The following is a 22,158-nucleotide window of genomic DNA, read 5'->3' as shown; positions in this document are numbered from 1 at the left end:
GTGAATGTCATCGTGGAGTATGAAGTGCCACTGTCGCTGATTGCAGAATTTTCGAAGCCTTTTGTTGACTGCATCAACATCGCCGCCAGCTGAGAGGTCCGATCTTGTGACCAGCTCTGATATTATTACTTGTGCGTCCGTGGAGCTTTCAATTTCCCTCGCTAGGTCAACGATGTTATCGGCGATTTCGCTTGGGGATAGTTTTCCAAGGTCGTTAGTACCAGCATGTAAAATGATCTGGTCCGGCTTCTTGTCCAGTGTTGGTTTCACATAATGTGACATATTACTTGTTGTAGCTCCCGCGAAGGACTTTACAACAACCCGGTGGCCGACTTCTTTCCCTAATTGCCACCCTTGTATGTTTCTGATAATTGAATCGCCAATAATGACGGTGGTCGGCGAGGATCTTTCTTGGTTGTGGTTAAGAGTATTAGAGCTGTTGTGAGAACTCTTGTTTGGCGGCTTTTTCTTGCTCGATTTGCTTTGGTGATTCTTCGTTGTTTTGGAAGATTGAGATTTAGATGATCCATTGTTTTGCTTTGTGTCCGCCTTTGTATCCGACCATTTTGTATCCGACACCTTGGGATCAACCGAAGGCGACTCTTTAAAAGCTTCCTTGCTGTCAAGGCGAAAGTGATAGAGCTCCTTGCTTAGCAATGATACTACCATCTGCAGGGAATCTCGCTCCTCTTTTGTTTTATTTAGATTTCCCTTCATTAGCTGAAGTTGCTCTCGCAGAGCGCGATTTTCTTCCTGTATCCGTTGTTGATTTTGACATGATTTACAGGTTGACTGTATTTCTCTACTGTCCGTTAATCGAGATCTATACGAGTCTTTGAGTTTGTTTACCTCATTTTCCAAGCGGTCGTATAGATCTTTAAGGGATTTGTAGCCATTGCATGTGTGACTCTGTTGTTCTGGGCTGCTGCTAGTGTCGTCCAGGTTTATAACAGCCGAAGGCCGAGGTGACGGTTGGTTGACATTCTGGCGGGGAATTTGAATTTCACCAGATCCTGACAAAATCGACCCCTTGAGTCTTTTCACCAGCTCAGTTTTCCTGCCAGATTTAGAAAGCTTTCTTTTTTCAAGTTCGTCCCTTAGATCTTTCACCTTCAGGGAGTTGATGGACCGTCCATTTAATGCATTCTTTATCGCTCATTTCAAAGGACGAGGAAAGCGAACCGTATTCGGGTACGGAAGTAGACATATTCTCGTTATTAATCTGATCAGCGACTACCAGAGTTGAGTCAGTGTGTACTTTACTCAAATCAGGCAAGGAACTGGTCCTAACAAGCCGCGGCCTGGAGATAAAGCGATCAGCCTTCGGAGCTAGGAAAACGTGTCCATCCGCCATATTATGCAAATATTTCCCTTTTACATGCTCACTAATTAGTTGTCGTTTTTCTGTCGAGGGGTAAATAGGCGTCAGGTAATAAGCCGCGTTCATCAAAATTTAAATAAGAGTGGCTGGGGTTGATATGCTAAAATGACTCGTGAAATAAGCACATTACAGCCTCGTACGTCTACAGGAGAAAAAAGGTGTGGCAACCTTTTTCCTTGTCCTTTCAGATTCGTTACGTTTTCATGTCAAAACACTAACAATTAGGGACCATTCATTGTTTATTGCTTGGAGGGAGGGGGACAGAGGATTTTGGTTGTGTCATGATAAAATTTACCTGTTCCCCTATAAGGCTCTGCAATATTCTGATGACCCTTCCCCCTCATTGGCAGTTAATAAGCAGTCAGTTTTCTACAGTCCCTCCTTTATACGCTGCTGATGATCATAACTAACCACTCTGTTCTTTTTGAAAACTTTCTTCCCTCCAAAACCCTCCCTTCCCACCCCAGAAGATATTGACTGGTCCCTTATTACATGTACAACTGCCTTTTAATCCGACAAGGTTTTCAAGGATCAGGGAATGGGACAGGCAGACCACACCCAACAAGTCGCTGAAAGCATTTTGAGTTTCTCCCCTGGCTTCCATGCCTTCAAACTACCTTTGCTATCTGTAAATGAAGAGGTCATGAAAAACATCAATAGAAACAGAATTCAGATCAACAGTGAGTTCTTCTCTGGGATACAAAAGTTCAGGTCTTGTTGAAAACTACTCTAACTCCTAAGCACAGCTTCAGCGATCTAGCAATGGAGAACTGGTGACTGGTCAAGGTAAAGCTTATTATTGGATTTTCTTTCAATTTCCATCTCCGTTAAGGAGCAGCACGTAACTTTTCATAGATTTCTGTATATTTCTCAAAAATTAATAGTTTTGAGAACAATATTTGAGGGATAAACTAAGTCTCTGGAATATTAAATCACGGCCTAATTCTTGAATCATCCTTCCCAATCCTATGCCATGGCTTCAATTTTAGATCACTTTATAGACCTTTTGTCTACAGTACACCGAGAATTTTTTGTCCCGTGAAAACCCACCCTATTTCCAGGTCTGGCTGCCTTTATTTGAAATTTACGTGAAGACAATCAACACTGCCGGGGTGATTCTTAATGTCCAGTTAGCCTGGGACACATTTATAGCTGATAAATGTTCTGAAGCAACGCACGCAGCCATGCATGTCTACAACGCCACCATGCATTCAATATTGTCGATTCTACTGCCTTGTGACTCCGTAGACATTCGTTAATGTCATGAAACTGTTCTTGGCCAAGCAACTGATCAGTTACAAGCTAAAACAATCGGAATATACTCCGCTGCAACCGAGAGGTACCTGAACGAACTGATGGTGAGGAGTTTCAGTTTTACACTTTGTTTGAACATACCACATTCAGTACTCTGGAAAAGAAAACAACAATTCCGACGAACTTTTGAAAAATTCGTCCATTGTTCTCCCAACATTTTTGTAGGGATGAATGAAATTTTCGATACTTTGCAGAATACTAACAGGACAAACTGTTTATGTTTTCACTGATGATAAGGCAAGAGTACCTGGTCGGAATTCGAATGCAGTGAAATCAAGTTGTGCAAAGGATCTACGAGGCAAATAAAATATCCTTGGTTTTTTCTCCCCGAGGCTCAAAACTTTCCTCAACTTTTGCCAACGCCTGTCGTTACACAATTTTTGATGATCATTATTGGTGCATATTTTCGCGCCAGATGGAGGCTATTGCTTGTACATTTCATGGCGGCATCTAAAAAACCTTACACGAATAAAATAAGCGATAAATATTAAGTAGCTGTCTGGACATACAACCTAAGAACGGCCAATTACTGTTCATTTATTGTTTGAAAACACACTCAAAACAAAAACTAACAACAGCACGGATAGCTATCCCCCACTGAAAAGTAAAGACTGTTATTCACAGTAAATGTAAAAGTCTTTTCCCCCTCTTGATTTCTTAGCCGATCACTGACCGAGATTATGTTAAGTGGCAGGCTGAAAATAATCAGTGTACTAGAAAGGCTTGTAACGCTCTCCTTAAGCAACTAAAAAAGCAACACTTGGACCCAATCCTCGCTCAGCTTTAAGGAAAGGAAGGCGCCAAAGTCATTTTCGACGACATTGTAGCAGGATCCAAAAACATTGAACAGGATTCGTGCCACCGGAACTAAACAAGTTTATGCTGTTGTGTTCTTCGAATTTCATCCGGTAAAAGTGCTTTTACTTGGAATTAAAAGTTAACCCAGAAATTAGAGAAATGAATGAGTTTGAAGCCTCCTCATCTGTATCTTACATATTTTTGCTAATAGTTTCACCGACAAAAAAAAATATGGATATCAATTGAATGCAGATCCTTTATTACAAGTACATTGCGGTTCTTGGTCTAAGTAATTATTATGTAGTTACAAGAGAATATAACAATTTATAATCCTTTGGTAGTTACTGTAAAGAAAACCAACAGACAAAGCAACGAGCAAAAGTACTACTTTTATCCCAGGAAATTATGACAGAAACCCAGCAATACTTGGGCGTGATGAAACAATTGAAGGATTTCGACGAGAACTTGAGTCGGAAAATTGCAGCCAAAGCCTATCGAGAGCAAAAGAAGATAAAACTTGTGGTACTGATGATACACCTTTAATTGACGTACTGATGATATTTATTTTTAGTAGGCGCTGCTAAAAATTTCAAATGAGGAATATCAAATTGTGGATAGGGAAGGAATATGGAAAATAGGGGAATGGCAAACGAAATGGGAATTTTTTTTTATGTTCTACAGAGAAGTAAAGGAACGGAAAATTTATGGGATAGCATTCCTTTCTTGTGTGTTTTTTTTTTGTCAGAAAGCATGGCTGGATTATTTAGTTGTAATGAAAAGAATATGATTTTAATTATTTTTACATGCGGTAGAATATTGTCGTCTGCTGGACAAAGCCTATATTGGTGTGAAATTTCATTGTTTCTCTGGAAAAAGTACGAAAGTTTTACAACGAGAAAATCGCCAGCGCCATAAGGAGGTAAGACATTTTGATCCGGTGTGAGTATCTGCCAAATTGCACAGCTCATTCTCTCTTCTTTTCATTCCATGTAATTTTGTGATGTGCCAAAATAAACTCACCATACCATAATTTCTATGTTATGTGGATATTACCTCATAAAAACCTTATCACTTACGATTCCCTTAAAATGTATTTTTAGTTGATTCACACCAGCAAGAATAGATCTTATTTAAGATTTTCTCCCCAGAAATTCATTCTGAGCGACTGAGACATTTAATGTTTTTTTCACAAAGGGGGAACCAGGGTAGATGCCCTTATATTCTTCATCATGACTCTCTTATGGCTGTCTGACCTCAACTTTTTCCTGTTTGGTAAATAGATGAAGATACTTGGGTCAAAACAGGAGGAGGAAACAAAGAGACTCCGTGAACAGATGGAAGCTGAAGCAGCGGTCGAACGACAACAGATGGAGAACATGGTAAAAGCGAGAATGATACAGGTTGAAAAAAAAAGACAAAATTTCATGTGACTGCACCAAACCCTCAACCAACGACTTGCACAAATGCAGAAATCAAATGAAGGCATGGAGAAGACAGTCGAAGGCTTGAGACAACAGCTGCTACTCAATCAGAGCCGACAACAGCAAGTTGAAAAGCCGGGATTCTTTGATAGAGCGCTGCAAATGACACCAGTCTCGGGCGGATTCTCTAGCACCCTATCAAAGTATAGCGTCATGCCAGGCCTCTAAAGTTGTTCCTTATAGAGAACATTCGTTCCACTTTTAGTGGTTGCATAATATCCGTTTCAAGATTAACGTAATTTGCAAAGAATTAACCACCTTAATGTTATAGAATCCGTTTTATGTCAATGGACATGTTCTTGATTCCATAGATAAAGTGAAAATTGTGTGTTGTCCATAATACCAATTTGAAAAAAGACCCTAGTCGTTTCTTCTAATTATTAATGAATAAAGGCTGATAGTTTCTTCTAATTATTAACTAGTACGCGCAAACAAACTTCCCTTCCGGAGAAATTTAGCCCGAAACCTAACAGGCTACTGTAGTCTCTGTGTACAACGGATGTGATAATGTTAAGAAAAGAGTGTAAAGAATATGAATACTGATGTTAGGGTGGAAAGGGTTCAAACACTTTGGGAAAAAAATTACAAACACAATTGAATTGGGTCGATTTTTTCATACCATGCACATGTGCATTGATGTCAATAGATTAACACTCACCCTTCAAGTTGCTTCTCCTGTGATATGATAACAGCAGTTGTATTAAACTCTCAGGTACTTATTTTTGCTGAATTGAATCAATAATACCATCCACCAGATAAACCACTACCCTGTAGATTGTGCGGTTTATTGTGTTCACACCAATCTACTGGGTGGTGATTAATCTGGTGTACAGCAATGAAATTCAACCAGCTGTGGGAAAAGTAACTGTTTTGTCTGTGTACTTAGGTGTCACAAAGCCTGCCACTGTTAGATCATGGTTCTCAAATGGAACTCGAATATTCTGGAACTTAGCTGTAAGGAGGCAAAACACATATGGATCAACAAATCAATCTAAAGTGACTACAGTATACACATAAATGCACACATAATTGAAAAAAATTTGATTTAAGTTCTTCATCTGACATGAGATGAGGCTGAATGAAATTTAGGCAAGGTTAAAATAGAGGTACACTGGTCAGCGGGGGTCATGCTGCAGGGGTACCCTTTTGCAATTGCAGGGTAAAGTAGTGCTAAGTACGTTTTGAGATTGTTGTGGATCTCGACGTGAGCTACTTGTTGTGTTCCCACCCTCCCTCCTCTGCCAAGTATAAACAATTCCACTGACTTGTCAGTATGACTTGTGCCAGGGGGGTGGACCGAGATTGTGTCACCATGGTAACCTTCCTGCTGTAGGCAGTTAGCACGACTGCCACAGTGCTATGGCATCTTCCTCCAAGCTCATCAGTGCCAATGAGTTAAATTTTAAGTGTACTTGAATTTTGGATGCAAAATCAAAAACAGGCTTCTACCTCAGTTGTCATACACTAGAGATAGTGAGTGGAACAAAAACTCAAGAACCAATAAAAACATAAGTATAAACTTGAAAAATAAATACAGTAATTAATGAAGATGTTCAAAACTTACTCAGTATTCACAGCAATGTCTACACAGGGTTGTCTCTCACAGTCTGGGTGTTTTTTGAGTGGACCTCTGGTTATCAAGTTAATCACAACAAAAAGTGATTGCCATATTAGACCTGCATACATCAAATCTACCTAACCTACATACACTGTATAACTGTGAAATATATAATATAAAATAATTCTGTAAAGATAAAATGGACAAATACAGTATAAAGGAACAGGTCTCAGAGTGCAACCAACAGAGTCACAGTGTGACTAATAATTTTTTTTCTGTTTTCATAATTACCATCTTCCTTAATCATGTTTACAATAACAATATTTAATTAGCTATCCAACTGCTAATGACTAAGTTTTGATTAAATAATGGTTAGTTCACAAAGCTGTAGATTAATTACAAGAAGTAAAATATTTTTTAACAATCACATGTTTACATGCACAATTACTAAAATATATCATAAACAACAAATTAAAAAACTAACTCAAATCATAGAAACAGGTCACAAAGGTACATAAATAATAAAGATAAATTACTGTACCAAATGAAGCTTAAGTATCAAATTTAAATACTCGTTGTTAAAAAGATTTGCTTTCTCAAACATTCTTCATATAATTATATTTAATTCAATTTTGTACATTCACTTTTATTGTTAGATTTAAAAGAAATATGCTTTTCAGTGTGATATTTAGTTAATAAGGTTATTTGAAGTGGTTCGCACATGGTTTTGTTTCTTTCTATAATGGCAGGTTCACAAGTACGATGTTCCTTACTGTAAAGTTAAATTAATATTTTGTCAGAGACTCCATTCCAAAAATAGATTGAAAAAAAAAACAATCAAAAACAATACAAGATATCATTTCTGTGGTCTGATGACAGAAGAAGTAGTTGGGTTAGAAAAATAGCCTACCAGTATTATTTTCTTAAAGTAGTTCCTTTTTTTGTATCATAATGATAGGCTTTTTAAACACTTTGTACTCAAAAGTTCAGTGGCATCAGGATGCCTCCAAAACTTGCTTTTGTTTTAAATCAAATTCTTCTCTGACCTTAGCCTGTTTACTTGGTCTTTCTCATTTTTGTTTTATTAAAAAAAATTAATAATAATTTTCCATGTCAAGGATAACCTTGAATGGGTGTATTAGAATGCAGTTTTAAATGGACTGATTGCATGCCCTGGACCTTTCCATACTAAAAAAATCACTCTTCATTCCTGCATCACTGACAACATCAAAAGACTCCATATTTAAGAAGTCATAAAAATAGCACATCAGGGGTGTATCTAATATTTCTATCAAAAAAGTTTTTTTTATAAAAACACTTTTACCGACATTTTATATTTCTTTGTTGTTCCACAGAATATGTTTGTATAAATTATTGGGGTCCTCAGCTTCTCTTTAGTTTGACCACCATTTTAATTGTCATAAGAAAAGGGTTGGTCAAATAGGTATTAGGTTAATATCAACAGTAACCCCCCCTCCCCCCTCAAATCCCTCCCCCCTCAAATCCCTACCCCCCTCAAATTGCCTGCATATGACCTAAAAGAAAATGACAAGAGGCAATGTCCTTAAGGTTTCCTCAGTAAACCAGTAAACCAATGTCCTTAAGGTTTCCTTCAAGCAAACCGGCACTCAAAAATGCAGAAAAGACTTCATAATTTACTAAATCCAACAATTGCTAACTAAAATGGTGATTGTTTATAAAAGAGGATAATTATGTTTTCAGTGAAGAGAGGTCTTTGAAACTTTTTCTTATTTCACTGAAAGGGTAAAATGTTATAAATCACTGAGACTTTTAGGCAACCCAATTACTACACTGTTCCATTTGGCAAAAATTGAATCACGATTGTTTAATTTAGAATTAACACCCAAGTGATTAAAAAACTAGTTCTACATTGAATTAACAATGACATGAGAACAGAACAAGTAGCTCAGATTAGTAACAAGATGCTTTAAAATTATGGCATGAGAAATGACATGGTACCCTAAAATAAACTGACAAACTTCCAAGTCCATAAGTAAAATTAAAATCATAAACATGGTAAATTGAAATAAAATAAATATCATACAGGGTATTAAGAGGCTGATAGGAGTGATTCAAGCACAAATTAATGCTCCCTTGTATATTTTGATGTAGAATGAACAAGACGTTTGAACAATTAGTGAGCGAAGGAAAATTGTTTAGAGTGAAGCCATAGTACTCAGAGTTTAAGAATGCATTCGGGACTAGAGGTATTCAAGTCTCTCACCATGTAAGGATTGAAACTTAGTACTCTTCAGTGTCATTACAATGATATTTGAAAGAACAACGAGCACATCTAATAATTATATCAAAATTAAACCTCAGTGAAAGATGATTCAATCAACTGTAGCCGGTGCTGAGGTAAATGACAGTTGAGAATATAGATAGTTAAGCACTAAGAACCCCTAAAGGATGATTCAATCAACCACAGTCAATGACAATTAAGAATGCAGAAGCTGATAGTTAAGCATTAAGAACCCCTAAAGGATGATTCAATCAACCACAGTCAATGACAATTAAGAATGCAGAAGCTGATAGTTAAGCATTAAGAACCCCTAAAGGATGATTCAATCAACCACAGTCAATGACAATTAAGAATGCAGAAGCTGATAGTTAAGCACTAAGAACCCCTAAAGGATGATTCAATCAACGACAGTCAATGACAATTAAGAATGCAGAAGCTGATAGTTAAGCACTAAGCACCCCTAAAGGATGATTCAGTCAACGACAGTCAATGACAATTAAGAATGCAGAAGCTGATGGTTAAGCATTAAGAACCCCTAAAGGATGATTCAATCAACGACAGTCAATGACAATTAAGAATGCAGAAGCTGATGGTTAAGCATTAAAAACCCCTAAAGGATGATTCAATCAACGACAGTCAATGACATTTAAGAATGCAGAAGCTGATAGTTATGCATTAAAAAACTCTCCAAGGCACTGACGTATCGGCAAGTAAGATTCCTGAGGTAATTCATTAATTATCACGTGCATTTAAGCTTTAACATATCACTCTACTAAATGAAATTTATCGTTAAGGCTCAGATTTTTTTAAACCTTCTAACTTTAAGCTTTCATTTTTCGATAAGAATATCCTTTACGTTAAATTGATACTTCTGTTCGCATGTTCTAACCAATAAATTCAAAGTTAATCGATTTCAGTAAAGGAAAAATCTCAAATATATGGAACAAAACAAACGAAAAAACAAACAACAATGAGATACTGGGTAAACTATGTTTTTTTTTTTTTAAACAACGATCAGTATAATCAGTACATTCCCTCCAAATAAACAGGAACATAATGAGATTATAGCAACTTTCACTTTCATGGTAAGCAAAGGCATCTAATTTGTACATAAACAAGTGTTGTCGGAATAGCGACCTGCGAAACTCAGTCGAGAAGCTAATTCACTGTGCCATTTAACATTTTCTCAAGCGTATATGATTAAGAAATCTTGGACATCCAGTAAAACCATCTGATCAATGCATGCTCACTCAAGTTGGCAGACAATTACATACCTTTCTTTCCACTTTACTCGACGATTGCAAATGCCCGTTTATTGAAACTAAGCAACGGCCGTTGTGCAACTGAAATTTGGATACATGAACCAAGCTGAAAGGACGAAATGCAAGGATTCTTGAGCTAAATCTTCGCACCATCGGCCTTTACGAGGGAGCTAAGCCTCTGCATTCCGCTCAATTGTCAGTCACGTGATAAGGTAATCTTTGCTGAAAGCCGGAAGTTCTGACTATTTAAGAATATGTGACCTATCACGGGAAAACGTTCCGAACGGTTACCGTTTTTAAACGGATAGCCGTTCACCGGCCGTTCGACTGGATTGGCATGCCGTTTGAATATTCGTTCTTGAATATTCATCATCCGTTCGAACCGTTAGAGCTATCCGTTTAAGAAACTTCATCATCCGTTCGAACGCCTCTAGCTATCCGTTCTTGAATATTAAGCATCGATGACTTTGGGTGTCACGGACGTTCGATCGTTCGCAGGAGGGGGAACCTGGGAACGACGTTGTCGCCAACAGAGTTCGTGACATAGAGTCCTAAAGTGTGACGTCACGTTGCCATGACAGCATTTTTTTCTGGTCTAAACAGTTTAAACTCATACTTCAAACATGGCGTCTTTATCGATATGCTCACTCGTTTCTTTCTTTTCTGGAGAGCGGAAATCGCTTGATCGCGGAGAAAACCACTTCAAATCCGACCATGTCCAAAGCTTTATTTATTCCAGGGGAGTCATCAAAGGTGAAGTCCAAGCAAGCATGAAAAATAAGGACTACAAAGTCACAGTAAGTTGCCAATTTGGGATCACAACACGTATGTTCAATTCGAAGAACTCCCAACCCCGATTTCACCTCCAATTTAATGTTTATATTGCGGAATATATATTGCAACTTACGTGTCTGTTTCGAATTATCTTTTTATCAGATTTATCTCGATGAAAACCTTGAAATAAAAAACACAGAATGCGAGTGTCCTCGCGGCGAGTTCAAGTGCAGTCACGCGACAGCCATATTTATTTATGGCATCCATAACCTTAGCAGGACGGACCTGGAATGCCAATGGAAACGAAAGCGAAAGGCAGAAAGCGTACAGTCTGCAAGCCAGATGTTTCCAGCGCCACCGAAGAAGAAGGATTACAGCCCTTTGGCGCGCGATCCTAGCCGAGAAGATCGGATGTGGCTGTACAGCGAACTAAAGCGCTATGGCAAATTTACAGGGACCTGCTGGATCTTGAGTCCCGAACCACAACCTGCTACCCCTCTCCCGATCAAGACGATTGAGGATATCATTTACTCAGAAGGTTTCCTTATGGCATCTACGAAGGAAAAACAATTAGAGTACTTGATTGAGAATGCCAAAGTAGAGGAGAGAACCATAAATGTTGTGAGCACCCTCACGGCTGGCCAGCGAAACAGCCCTGCATGGCACCAAGCTCGTAGAGGCCGCCTGACTGCCAGTAATTTTGGCTCCGTCCTCCAGGCAAAAAGAGTTACACCGTCTCTTATCAAGCGACTACTTGGGGAATACAACTTGAGTGGAGTTAAAGCAATTGCATGGGGACAGGACAATGAGACTGAGGCCCTGAAATCCTTCACCAACATCACAAACTTTACGCCTGTACAGACCGGCCTTTGGCTACACGAGTCGGGAGTTCTGGGTGCTTCCCCTGATGGACTTGTGGGAGACGACTCGGTGATTGAGTGTAAGTGCCCCTACACACATCGAAATGCGACAATCAAGGAAGCTTGTGGGCACAAAGACTTTTACTTGGAGGAGAAGGAAGGGAATTATACGCTGTCTACCACACATGTTTACTGGCATCAGTGTCAAGGCCAGATGTTCCTGACAAAGCGCAAATTCTGCTACTTTGTTGTATGGACCACAAAGGATAGTGTAGTTATCAAGATTGAACGAGATGAATCTTGGGAGCACAATATTACTATCTTGAGTGATTTTTACTTTCATCAACTATTCCCAAAGATTACCGAGGGAGAACTTTGAAAAGTGGTGCACAGATGCTGGACATAATCAGAGTGGGGGGGGGGGGGGGAGTGGGAGCTAATGTAAATAGGCAGTAGCTAATGTTAAAAGGTATTTTTTTAAATTTCATACATTAATTTCTTAATATAACATTACATATTCTACACTCAGATAGAGACACAAGATAAAGAACCCACATTTTTCCATTTAGCATAGTAACTTAATAATAAATTACATTCTTCCTGAAAGCAAGCTTAAACAATTTTTTTTTGCAACCAATGGCTACTGGTAGCTGGTAACACTTATCCTGGTTACTCAACAGGGCCCAGGTACATAAAACTTATGCCACACTTAAGTAGGCTTGCATAGCAATGCAAAGGGAAGGGGTGAGAGCCAAAACAAAATCCATGCAGCACAGGTTATTTTTTCTGACTACCTCTCACCATCCCTTAAGCTAATTGAAGTGTGGCTTTAGTTTTATACACCTGGACTCAGGCTCCCAGCTTCACAGACACAAAAGTAAAACCTTTAAGCCAGCACGACTTTCACACTTGGAACTACTGGACGAAAGAATTCCATACTGGTCACATGCCCCTGACCTGGATTTAGTTGAAATGACAATTTAAGAATGTCACTGGTTTTCATTATAATCTATTTTCACAGAACACATAGTAGTTTGTATTAATGAACATAAAGGAGATGAATATCAGAAAAATGTAAAACTGACCACATCATATTTTTGACCAAAGCTATGTCAATACCATTTGATCTGTTACAGTAGGGCTTCTAGTAATAGAAAAGAAATAAGACAAGAAAGAGAAACAGCTAATCGTGAATCAGTTTGAGATAAAAAAAAAAAAAACAGCTATTTCTAATCGATGGTACAGCATCGAAATATATATTTTTCGAAAAATACTCACCTTACAAATGATATCCACTTATCATAGAGTGTTTTATGTTTTTTCTGGTCTGGAAACGAAAAGAATCGGCAGCAGTGGCTTTCAGATGTGTGATTGCAATCTGGATGAAAACACTGGCCCATCGCAAACTTCGTCTCCGTGGCGTTTTGACTCGAATTATTGCTCACCAGGTGCTTTTGTCCGCTTATTATACTCTTCAATAGTAAGGCCAAAGGTTATCTTGATTCTCTTTATCTTATTTCTATTATGGGAGGATAAAATGCGCTATTATAGCTCTTGAAGTGTTCGAGGTCAACGACAATGTGTCACGCTAGGGACGCCATATTGGTTTGTTTAGACCACAGAATTCCGGTGCTATGGAAACGTGACGTAAGCACTTTAGGACTCTATGACTGCGTTAAGCAAAATTTACAGACGTTGTCGGTCGACCGTGAAATGTAAACACATCCTTGGCGTACTCTCGATCTTGACGATGTCCAGTTTAAAGGAAGCTCGAGAAATGCTTTCTCTAGCATGGAGTCATCATTTTATTTCCGAAGAAGAATTTTTGTTATTGTATGACGCTAGTTTCTCCAAAAATCCATCATTTCCTCACGCCGACTACGATCGTTTTGATCTCGATTCTATGGACGAAGCAGAGTGTTTTCAGGAGTTTCGAGTAAGAAAAATGGACATTGTTAGACTTGCTAATGCCCTTGGATTACCTGCGAGTCTGTGCTGCCACCAACGAACTCAGGCCAACTGCATAGAGGGACTGTTGCTAAAAAGATTTGCATACCCATGTCGTTTGGGTGACATGATCCACAGATTTGGACGAAATGAATTGCTAATAACAGGACAGACAAATAAAAATCAAATATCAATTTGCTTTTTAAGTACTTACAAGTTTTTAAAAATAACATGATAACTGTGGGGACTCTGTTTGTCTAATCACTTAATCTTCTGTACCAAAATAAAAATAAGGGCTTGTGTTATAAATGCTCATTACACTGTATGGCAAAGTTCATAGAGTTTTTTGAAGTAATGTGCCCAGTTTTATATTATAGCAAGTCATGTAAATTTTAAAGTTCTATACATGGCATTAATTTCTCATCAGTAATATACCTTTTGAGGATAAGTAATTACAATGTATATGCTGGTATGAATAAATCGTGTCATCAACAAATTATATAAAATGTAATACAGAAAGCATGAAGACATCACAAGCAATAAAAAATATGTTAAGCATAAAAAATATGTAAGCAGTCAATTTCATCACACTAACAGACTCCACCTGAAGTAGATGGTGATTCTTTTGATCAAGAAGTTAATATGTACCGGTCTGTTGCTTTGGTTGGGGCCGATACAATCATAGTTTAAAAAAAATGTTTTAAAAGAGTAGCTCAAAAGATATCCAACAATATTACAAAAATAAAGGCATAAAATATATGTTTCATGGTATAATATTGTAAATCTTCAAATAAGTGGTGCTCAGGGTACTTTTTCAAATTTTGAGTTAAAACAGTAGGGTGCTTATTCAAGAGGGATCCTTTTCAGCTCACTTTAAACATGTTCGCAAGCTGAATTGAAAGCAAGTATTAATGTTCAAATCTGGGCCAGGGAAGGGGGCAGGGTGCTTATTTCAAATTTTCGTGGATAGGAGAGTGCTCATATTTGAGGATTTACACTTCTTTTTCCAATTTTTCTTTTCTAATATTTCCATAAGCATCTTATACTGCTGTTGTTGCTGTTGAGCCATGTAGGTTTGCATTTGTAGCAACTGCTGCTGTTGTTGTTACTGGAACTGTTGTTGTTGTTGTTGTTGTTGTTGTTGTTGCTGCTGCTGCTGCTGTTGTAACAGCAGTTGCATCAGGCTGTTATGCTGTTAGTCAAGCAATTGCTGCCTCTCAGTCTCTTTCTCCAACTGCACAGATCTTATTTCTATATCTCTCTCTTTTAGCCTGTTCTCCTCAGTTGCCTGCTCCCTCAAAGAGGCCACCATTTCAGTTCCATTGGATTGCCTCTTTTTGGCCTTGTTTTGATTTTCACCATCCCCATCTGAAAGTGACCATTTCTTCGTTTCACTCAATGACTCCATGGCTTTGAGCCTGATATCCTTAGCTTGCTCTTGTTCTTTCTGATATTTCTCTCTTGTGTTTTCATCCTCCTGGTCTCTTGACTGATCACAGGCCTCAGCTCTCTCTATGATTTCTTTGAGTAGTCTGTCCAGCTTGGTTGGCTCAGGACTGATGCCACTGGCTTTTAACTATTGTGAAGTCTTTTTTTTTTTAATTTTTCCACTAGGACCATATAATGATCTCTTACAGACCTCTTGTTAACTTTAAACTCTGCTCTTTTGTTGAGAATGTTGGCAATTTTCTCCCATGCCTGTGCTCTGCCCCCAGTCTTCTCTTTAGCCCTGTATGGCTCAGCCTGCAAGACTTCATGGCACAGGAGAATGTGTTTCTGTTCACTCCATTCCATTTTACCACTGTTTTAAACAATGCATGAAATTTCAGCCTTTAAAAGATAACGTATACAAGTATCCAGTTAGCTTACATGAACATCATGCCCAGTTGATCTGATATGATTAAAAAAATGCAGTGTTAAACTTCTCTGTAGCATATGTAAATATAAGTCCCCCCAATTATGCATTACTTCCAGTTTTCGAGCGTACACCCTATTTTTGGTAAAAATTTATATTTTTCATTCCCAAGATGAAAATCGTTCGTTTCCCAGCGATTTTAGGCTAATTTAAATGTTCTATACAGAGGATAGTAGTACGTCAGTAAAGTAATTAATATGAATTCTACCAGTCGGCCAACGAATGGCATGGCCAGTATATAATCACCACAGTTGAAAACTGTCTTGAATTCTCCCAACCAACCTCGTGTTTAGATGAGGCTATATAAACACGGAAAAAGTGCTCTATTACTTAAGCTTAAATAATATGCTTTACGTGTAAGGGTAAGTTTAATAGCTGCAACACACATTTTATTTTCAAACCAGTTTGGGCGGTATCACGGATATTATATTTTTTAATTTCCGTCAATCTCAGATAGTCCTTTAAGAAAGATTACTAGAGAAAAAAGTGTGTACATTCGTATAGCTAGATGTCGCACTTTGAGCCGGGCCGGGCAAAAAAGATAAACAAAATAGGAACTGCCGACTGCTTGTTGCACAAAACTAACGGACGACTTTTGATATTAATCTGTTGTAGCGAAGTTAACTTTAACCTAAGGTTAAGAATTTTTTTCTCAAAGTACGCATTACGCTAAGCTACTTGCAAGACTTCAGAGATTTTCGTCCAAAAAAAATTAAGTTGCATGACAACTAACCTCGAGGATCTGCTTCGACCAGCGTAATTTCCTCCTTCACCGGGAACTTGCAAGCTTGACATGACTACAAGTGCTATGTCGGGCATGCCGGCCCGCGGTATCTGTCACATATGCGCACGCATGCCACGTGCGCACCTTGTAGATTTGACAATCGCCATGTTGAAAATAGAGATGTTGAGTTTGTATTGAGTTGTAGTAATTCGTCTGACTTAAATCCGTGAAACACAACAGATTGGCGACGAGATTTTCAGAACTCACAAAAGAGACGTTCAGGCCTAGGACAATATGCCGATTGGAAAGATAGAAGCCTTCGATGAAACTAACGACGACTGGCTTGCCTACGTTGAACGAGTAGAGCAATACTTTCTCGCCAACGACATTAAGGAAGACAAACAAGTAGCAGTGATGCTCAGCCTAATGGGAAACAAAACGTATGGGCTATTACGAAACCTCTCTGCCCCAGAGAAACCATCCAGCCTGTCTTTCAAAACCATCGTGGAAACTCTACAGAAACATCTTTCTCCGAAACCACTGCTCATCGCAGAGCGATTTCGCTTTCACAAGAGAAACCAACTGGAAGGTGAAACCGTAAGTACTTACATTGCTGAATTAAAGAAGTTGACACTGTATTGTGAATTTGGAGCGAGCTTAAATGATGCATTAAGGGATAGACTAGTGTGTGGACTACACAATGAACTTATCCAGAAACGATTACTCTCCGAATCAGAGTTGACCTTAGCAAAGGCGACGGAAATTGCATTTGCCATGGAAGCTGCGGCAAAAGATACCTTAGAGTTACAGGGTAGTAAAGAATCCGACGTTAACAAAATAAACACTGAAAACGCACGAGTATATAATGTGAAGCCGAAGCCCCGTGATAATTGTTATCGATGCGGTGGCACCACACATGAATCATCTGAGTGTTACTTCAAGAAGGAAACATGCCGGAAATGTGGAAAACTGGGCCACATCCAACGAGTTTGCCGCTCTGGAAGAAATCAGAACACTACCCAACGAAGAAAAGTTGATAAACCCAATCTGCATTCTTTTGAGATGAGTGATGAATGTGATGACGACAGTTTTGTGGCATCACTAGAAGTAAACAATGTCAACCAAGTAACAGCTGGTGAGGTCATCTGGGTTACACCAAAGATCAACGGACACACCCTGAAAATGGAACTCGATACGGGCTCAGCAATATCCACACTTCCATTGCAGAAATACAAGGAAATATTCGCAGACACACCACTGGTGGACACCAAAGCCATTTTGAAAACCTACTCAGGAGAGAAGATGAAACCAGAAGGAAAACTCCTTGTACGTGTGGAACACAACAATCAGGTTAAGAACTTAACATTGTACGTGGTAGAGACACAAGGCCCAGCCTTGTTTGGAAGAGATTGGCTACACGAGATACAACTCGACTGGAAACAGATCTGCGCCATTTCAAAAGAGAAGACACCACAAGAAACCCAAAAGAAATTAGAGAAACTCCTGGACGAGTACAGTGAAGTGTTTCAAAACGAAACTGGCACACTCAAGTCCACCAAAGCAAAACTAACGCTTAAGGAAAACAGTCAACCCAAGTTTTACAAAGCAAGACCGGTTCCATATGCCTTGAAACCCAAAGTCGAAGTTGAGCTGAAACGTTTAGAGGAAGAAGGAATACTGAGCAAAGTCAACTTCAGCAACTGGGCAACGCCTATTGTACCCATCGTCAAACCAAACGGTACAGTAAGGATCTGTGGTGACTATAAAATCACAGTAAACCCCCAACTGCAGTCAGAGGAGTACCCTCTCCCTCGCATCGACGACATATTTGCTAAGCTGGCAGGGGGGAAGAAGTTCACCAAAATCGACCTTAGACAGGCATACCACCAGATGGAAGTGGAGGAAGAGTCACAAGAGTACCTGACAGTCAACACCCATCAAGGATTGTACCGATACAATCGCCTGGTATTTGGAATAACGTCAGCCCCAGCCATTTGGCAGAGATCAATGGATCAAATCTTAGAAGGAATAGAAGGGACAAGCTGCATCTTAGACGATATGATAATCACAGGAAAAGATGACGAAGAGCATCTCGCCCACCTGGAGGAAACACTGAAGAGGTTAAAGGAACATGGCCTGAGAGCAAATCGCGGGAAATGCGAGTTTTTCCAGACAAAGATCACCTACTGCGGACACGAAGTGGACCAATACGGACTACACAAGACCCAAGAGAAAGTTGATGCCGTCGTCAATGCCCTAAGGCCAGAGAACGTTCAACAAGTCCGTTCATTTTTGGGATTGGTAAACTATTACCATAAGTTCTTACCCAACCTCGCAACCACCCTCAACCCCCTGAACAGGCTCTTAGAACAAGGCAAGCCGTGGAAGTGGTCCGCAGAGTGTGAAGAAGCCTTTTTCTCGGTGAAGAAACTCATAGCATCAGATATGGTACTTACCCACTATGATCCAGAGCGACCATTGAAACTAGCATGCGACGCCTCACAAGTCGGAGTCGGGGCCGTACTATCGCATGTAATAGAAGACGGCTCAGAACGGCCCATAGCCTTCGCGTCACGTACCCTTACGAAAGCAGAAAGAAACTACTCCCAGATTGACAAAGAAGCCTTAGCTTTGGTTTGGGGAGTCAAGAAATTCCACCTATACCTATTCGGCCGCCATTTCACGCTGGTCACAGATCATGAACCTCTGACCTCAATTCTTAACCCCAAGAAAGGGATACCAGCCATGACAGTTGCCCGTTTACAACGCTACGCATTGTTCCTAGCAGGATTCAAGTACAGCATTGAGTACAAAAACACCACCCAACATGGAAACGCGGATGGACTATCACGCCTACCCTTGAAAAAGGCGTACAGCAAGGAAGTAGCTGATCCAGCGGAAATTTTTCAAGTGTCACAGCTCGAAGTACTGCCAGTCAATGCAGATATGGTTCGTCAAGCAACCCAGAGAGATCCGGTATTATCACGTGTGGTAGAACACACGAGACAAGGGTGGCCACCAGTCAGTGAAAAAGAATTGGAACCATGCTACAGAAGGAAGGATGAACTTACATTACAGGATGGTTGCCTTCTGTGGGGCTCTCGAGTGATAATTCCACCTAAGTACCGAACACAGTTGTTAGAACAACTTCATGAAGGCCACCCCGGAATCGTAAGGATGAAGGCGTTGGCTAGGAGCTACATTTGGTGGCCAGGAATGGACAAGGAAGTCGAGCAAACAGCAAAAGGATGCACTGGCTGTCAACTCACCCAGAACAATCCTAAGACCGCCCCACTTCATACGTGGGAGTGGCCAGCACGCCCATGGCAACGTATCCACATAGATTTTGCGGGACCATTCTTGGGAACAATGTTTCTCATTGTTGTGGATAGCCACTCAAAATGGCCCGAAGTAATACCAATGACCACTACAAGCGCTGCAAGAACAATTGAGGAACTAAGAAAGCTGTTTGCGACACACGGATTACCACAACAACTGGTCAGTGATAACGGCCCACAATTCACATCAGACGAATTCAGAACATTCATGAGGAATAATGGTATCAAACACAAAAGGGCAGCGCCGTATCACCCAGCTACAAATGGCAGCGCTGAACGTTTTGTACAGACATTCAAGCAAGCTCTACGCGCAGCACTGACTGAGAAGAAAACCCTCTCCTGGAAACTGGCAAACTTCTTGCTAGCCTACAGAACAACACCACATGCGCTGACTGGTGAGGCACCAGCGGTACTCCTCATGGGAAGAAACCTCAGAACGAAACTCGACATATTGAAGCCTAACATACGGAAGCGAGTGGAAGAAAAGCAGCAAGACCAAGAGTTACGATCCAGCCACAACCCTACCCGTGAGTTAACCGTAGGTCAAGCTGTCGTTGCACGAAACTACAGAAGCGGAGATAAGTGGGTTCCTGGTATCATCACAGCTCACCCTGGACCCTTATCCTACGAAGTCAGAGTCGGACCAAATACAGTATGGCGACGACATATCGATCAACTCAAGGAGACTGCAGTAACTCCGAGCGTTAATAAGGAATACTTCTCCCCACACCTAGACCCAGCTGTGTTAGTAGGAATTCCACCAGCGACATGCAGCGCCGAAAGTGAAGAACCACAACCTCCTTCTGCGAATGATATGGAGAAATTACCAACCATAGACATAGATGTGACCAACCAACCGAGCAAATCTCCTAGCAGCCAGAACGAGATCACGACCAGCAGTTCTGCAACACCACCACCTAGGCGCTATCCCCATCGGCTGCGGAAACCCCCTGAAAAACTAAACCTATGAACTGAACTGAACTGAACTCAATTATTTTAGATTAGTTCTGAAATTTTGGGGGGGAGGAATGCTATGTCGGGCATGCCGGCCCGCGGTATCTGTCACATATGCGCACGCATGCCACGTGCGCACCTTGTAGATTTGACAATCGCCATGTTGAAAATAGAGATGTTGAGTTTGTATTGAGTTGTAGTAATTCGTCTGACTTAAATCCGTGAAACACAACAACAAGTACAACTGCCGAGAAAATTTAATGTGTCATCGGAGTGAATGACATCAAATCATCTTCGAAGTACGGCAATTTTAATCTCTAATCCACCTGTATTTCTGCGTTTTCTCCAGGACGTCAAACTAAGTGATCCTGCGTTGTCGACGTGACCTTTCATCAGACACGGACGGTGTATCCATAGCAACGGCTAACGACAGCTGAAAAATCACTTCCGGCGAACGTCCGTGACACCCAAAGTCATCGATGCTTAAGGTCCCTATCATCCGTTCGAACGCCTCCACCTATCCGTTCTTGAATATTCATCATTCGTTCAAAAGGTTCGAGCTATCCGTTCGAGAAAATTCATCAGCCGTTCACTTCGCACTCTGGCAACGATGGTAGAAACATTTTCGGTGTGATCGCAATCCATATCTTCTCTCGTTGAATTCTGCATTTTGTGATTGTGTGAAATGGCGGTAATTGACATAGATTGTTAGCAGTTACCAAGGCAACACATTTTTGACGGAGTGACAGGGAAGCTGGGATTATGGAAATTTAAACCCGAAGTTGAGAACTATGCTTTTCGCGTGCTAGTTTCTTGGTTGTACCTTATCTTAATCGGTCGAATTCAATGATAAAAATATTAATTATAATCCATTTCAATGCGCCGAAAGCGAAGTCGAGTTATTCAAACGATTAAGTTTCGACTCGTTTCAAGTTATCTTTTCACAGATTGTGTCAAATACCTCGCGATACTTAACACCGCGTCACCCATCGCGTGACGCTTTCATGAAATAATCCTTCGCTTCGGCTCTAGACAAGACCTTGGCACGCCTGTGTCAGCACTCGTTTTGAATGAAACCATCAATTCAAATAATTTCTACAGGCGATCACTTGTTTGACCGCTTAGCCGTTTATCCATTCGATCTCATCGGTGAGGCTCATCTCGCGTGAGAGGTCACATATGTCTTAGTGTTACCTTGTTGAATTTTGCGTGACAAGTTATATGTACTGAGACAAGGCAAATTTGTCTGCACTTACATTTCTTTTATGCTCTTTAGTTAGGAAATAGGTGTAATAATTTCCATTTTAGTACTCACTTAGATCTGTTTCAACTCCGTTTGCTGTTGCAGTATCTCAGGAGAGGCGTGAGTAGTCCAGTGGTCAGTGCGCTGGACTCTGGGTTAAACGGCCCGGGTTCAAGTCCTGGCTGGGGCTTAACGTTGAGTCCTTAAGCAAGACACTTCACTCACATTGTTTCGTCTTCTCGGATAGGACGTACAGCCGGAGGTCCCGTCTCTTAAAAAGGGTAAGGGGTAAGAAACGTTAGTTTCCCACGCACGAGATTACTGTGTGCTGGATGTCCTCCCCTGG

The 22,158-nt window shown here is 40.2% G+C and overlaps 3 protein-coding genes and 1 pseudogene across 4 annotated transcripts in view; 1 reads left to right on the top strand and 3 right to left on the bottom strand.

Moving 5' to 3' along the window:
• The window catches only part of LOC148735896 (uncharacterized), a 4,800-nt gene extending 3,441 nt beyond the window's left edge, over positions 1 to 1,359 (bottom strand). The window contains exon 1 of the mRNA XM_088753006.1: positions 1 to 1,359. This exon is cut by the window's left edge and continues 43 nt beyond it. Within this exon, the coding sequence (XP_088609132.1) occupies positions 1 to 717 (717 nt within the window). The 5' untranslated portion in view covers positions 718 to 1,359.
• LOC148735895 (NLR family CARD domain-containing protein 4-like) overlaps positions 1 to 10,435 on the bottom strand; it is a 105,966-nt gene extending 95,531 nt beyond the window's left edge. The window contains exon 1 of the mRNA XM_088753228.1: positions 10,070 to 10,435. The gene's annotated coding sequence lies outside the window, so the exon portion shown is untranslated. The remainder of the gene's footprint in view (positions 1 to 10,069) is intronic.
• A 166-nt stretch (positions 10,436 to 10,601) lies between these two features.
• On the top strand, positions 10,602 to 12,210 carry LOC148735894 (uncharacterized). Its single transcript, XM_088754489.1, has 2 exons — positions 10,602 to 10,854; positions 10,994 to 12,210. Exons 1-2 carry the CDS (start codon positions 10,681 to 10,683, stop codon positions 12,068 to 12,070), a joined length of 1,251 nt encoding a protein of 416 aa, XP_088610615.1. The 5' UTR covers positions 10,602 to 10,680; the 3' UTR covers positions 12,071 to 12,210.
• Positions 12,211 to 13,993: 1,783 nt separating this feature from the next.
• LOC148735893 (uncharacterized) lies at positions 13,994 to 21,277 on the bottom strand (annotated as a pseudogene). Its single transcript, XR_015999069.1, has 3 exons — positions 20,897 to 21,277; positions 16,287 to 16,350; positions 13,994 to 15,439 (listed from the first exon to the last, which is right to left on the bottom strand). The product of XR_015999069.1 is annotated as an uncharacterized LOC148735893 (transcript).
• Between the last annotated feature and the right edge of the window lie 881 nt (positions 21,278 to 22,158).

Source organism: Stylophora pistillata, chromosome 3 (genome assembly GCF_964205215.1).
Source record: "Stylophora pistillata chromosome 3, jaStyPist1.2, whole genome shotgun sequence".
In the NCBI taxonomy this organism is placed as follows: Eukaryota; Metazoa; Cnidaria; class Anthozoa; order Scleractinia; family Pocilloporidae; genus Stylophora; species Stylophora pistillata.
This window is presented reverse-complemented; position numbering and strand designations above follow the sequence as displayed.

Coding starts and splice junctions, on each gene's coding strand:
- LOC148735894 (XM_088754489.1), top strand. CDS start 10,681: ATGGCGTCTTTATCGATATGCTCACTCGTTTCTTTCTTTTCTGGAGAG. Junction 10,855..10,993: donor ATAAGGACTACAAAGTCACA/GTAAGTTGCCAA, acceptor TCTTTTTATCAG/ATTTATCTCGATGAAAACCT.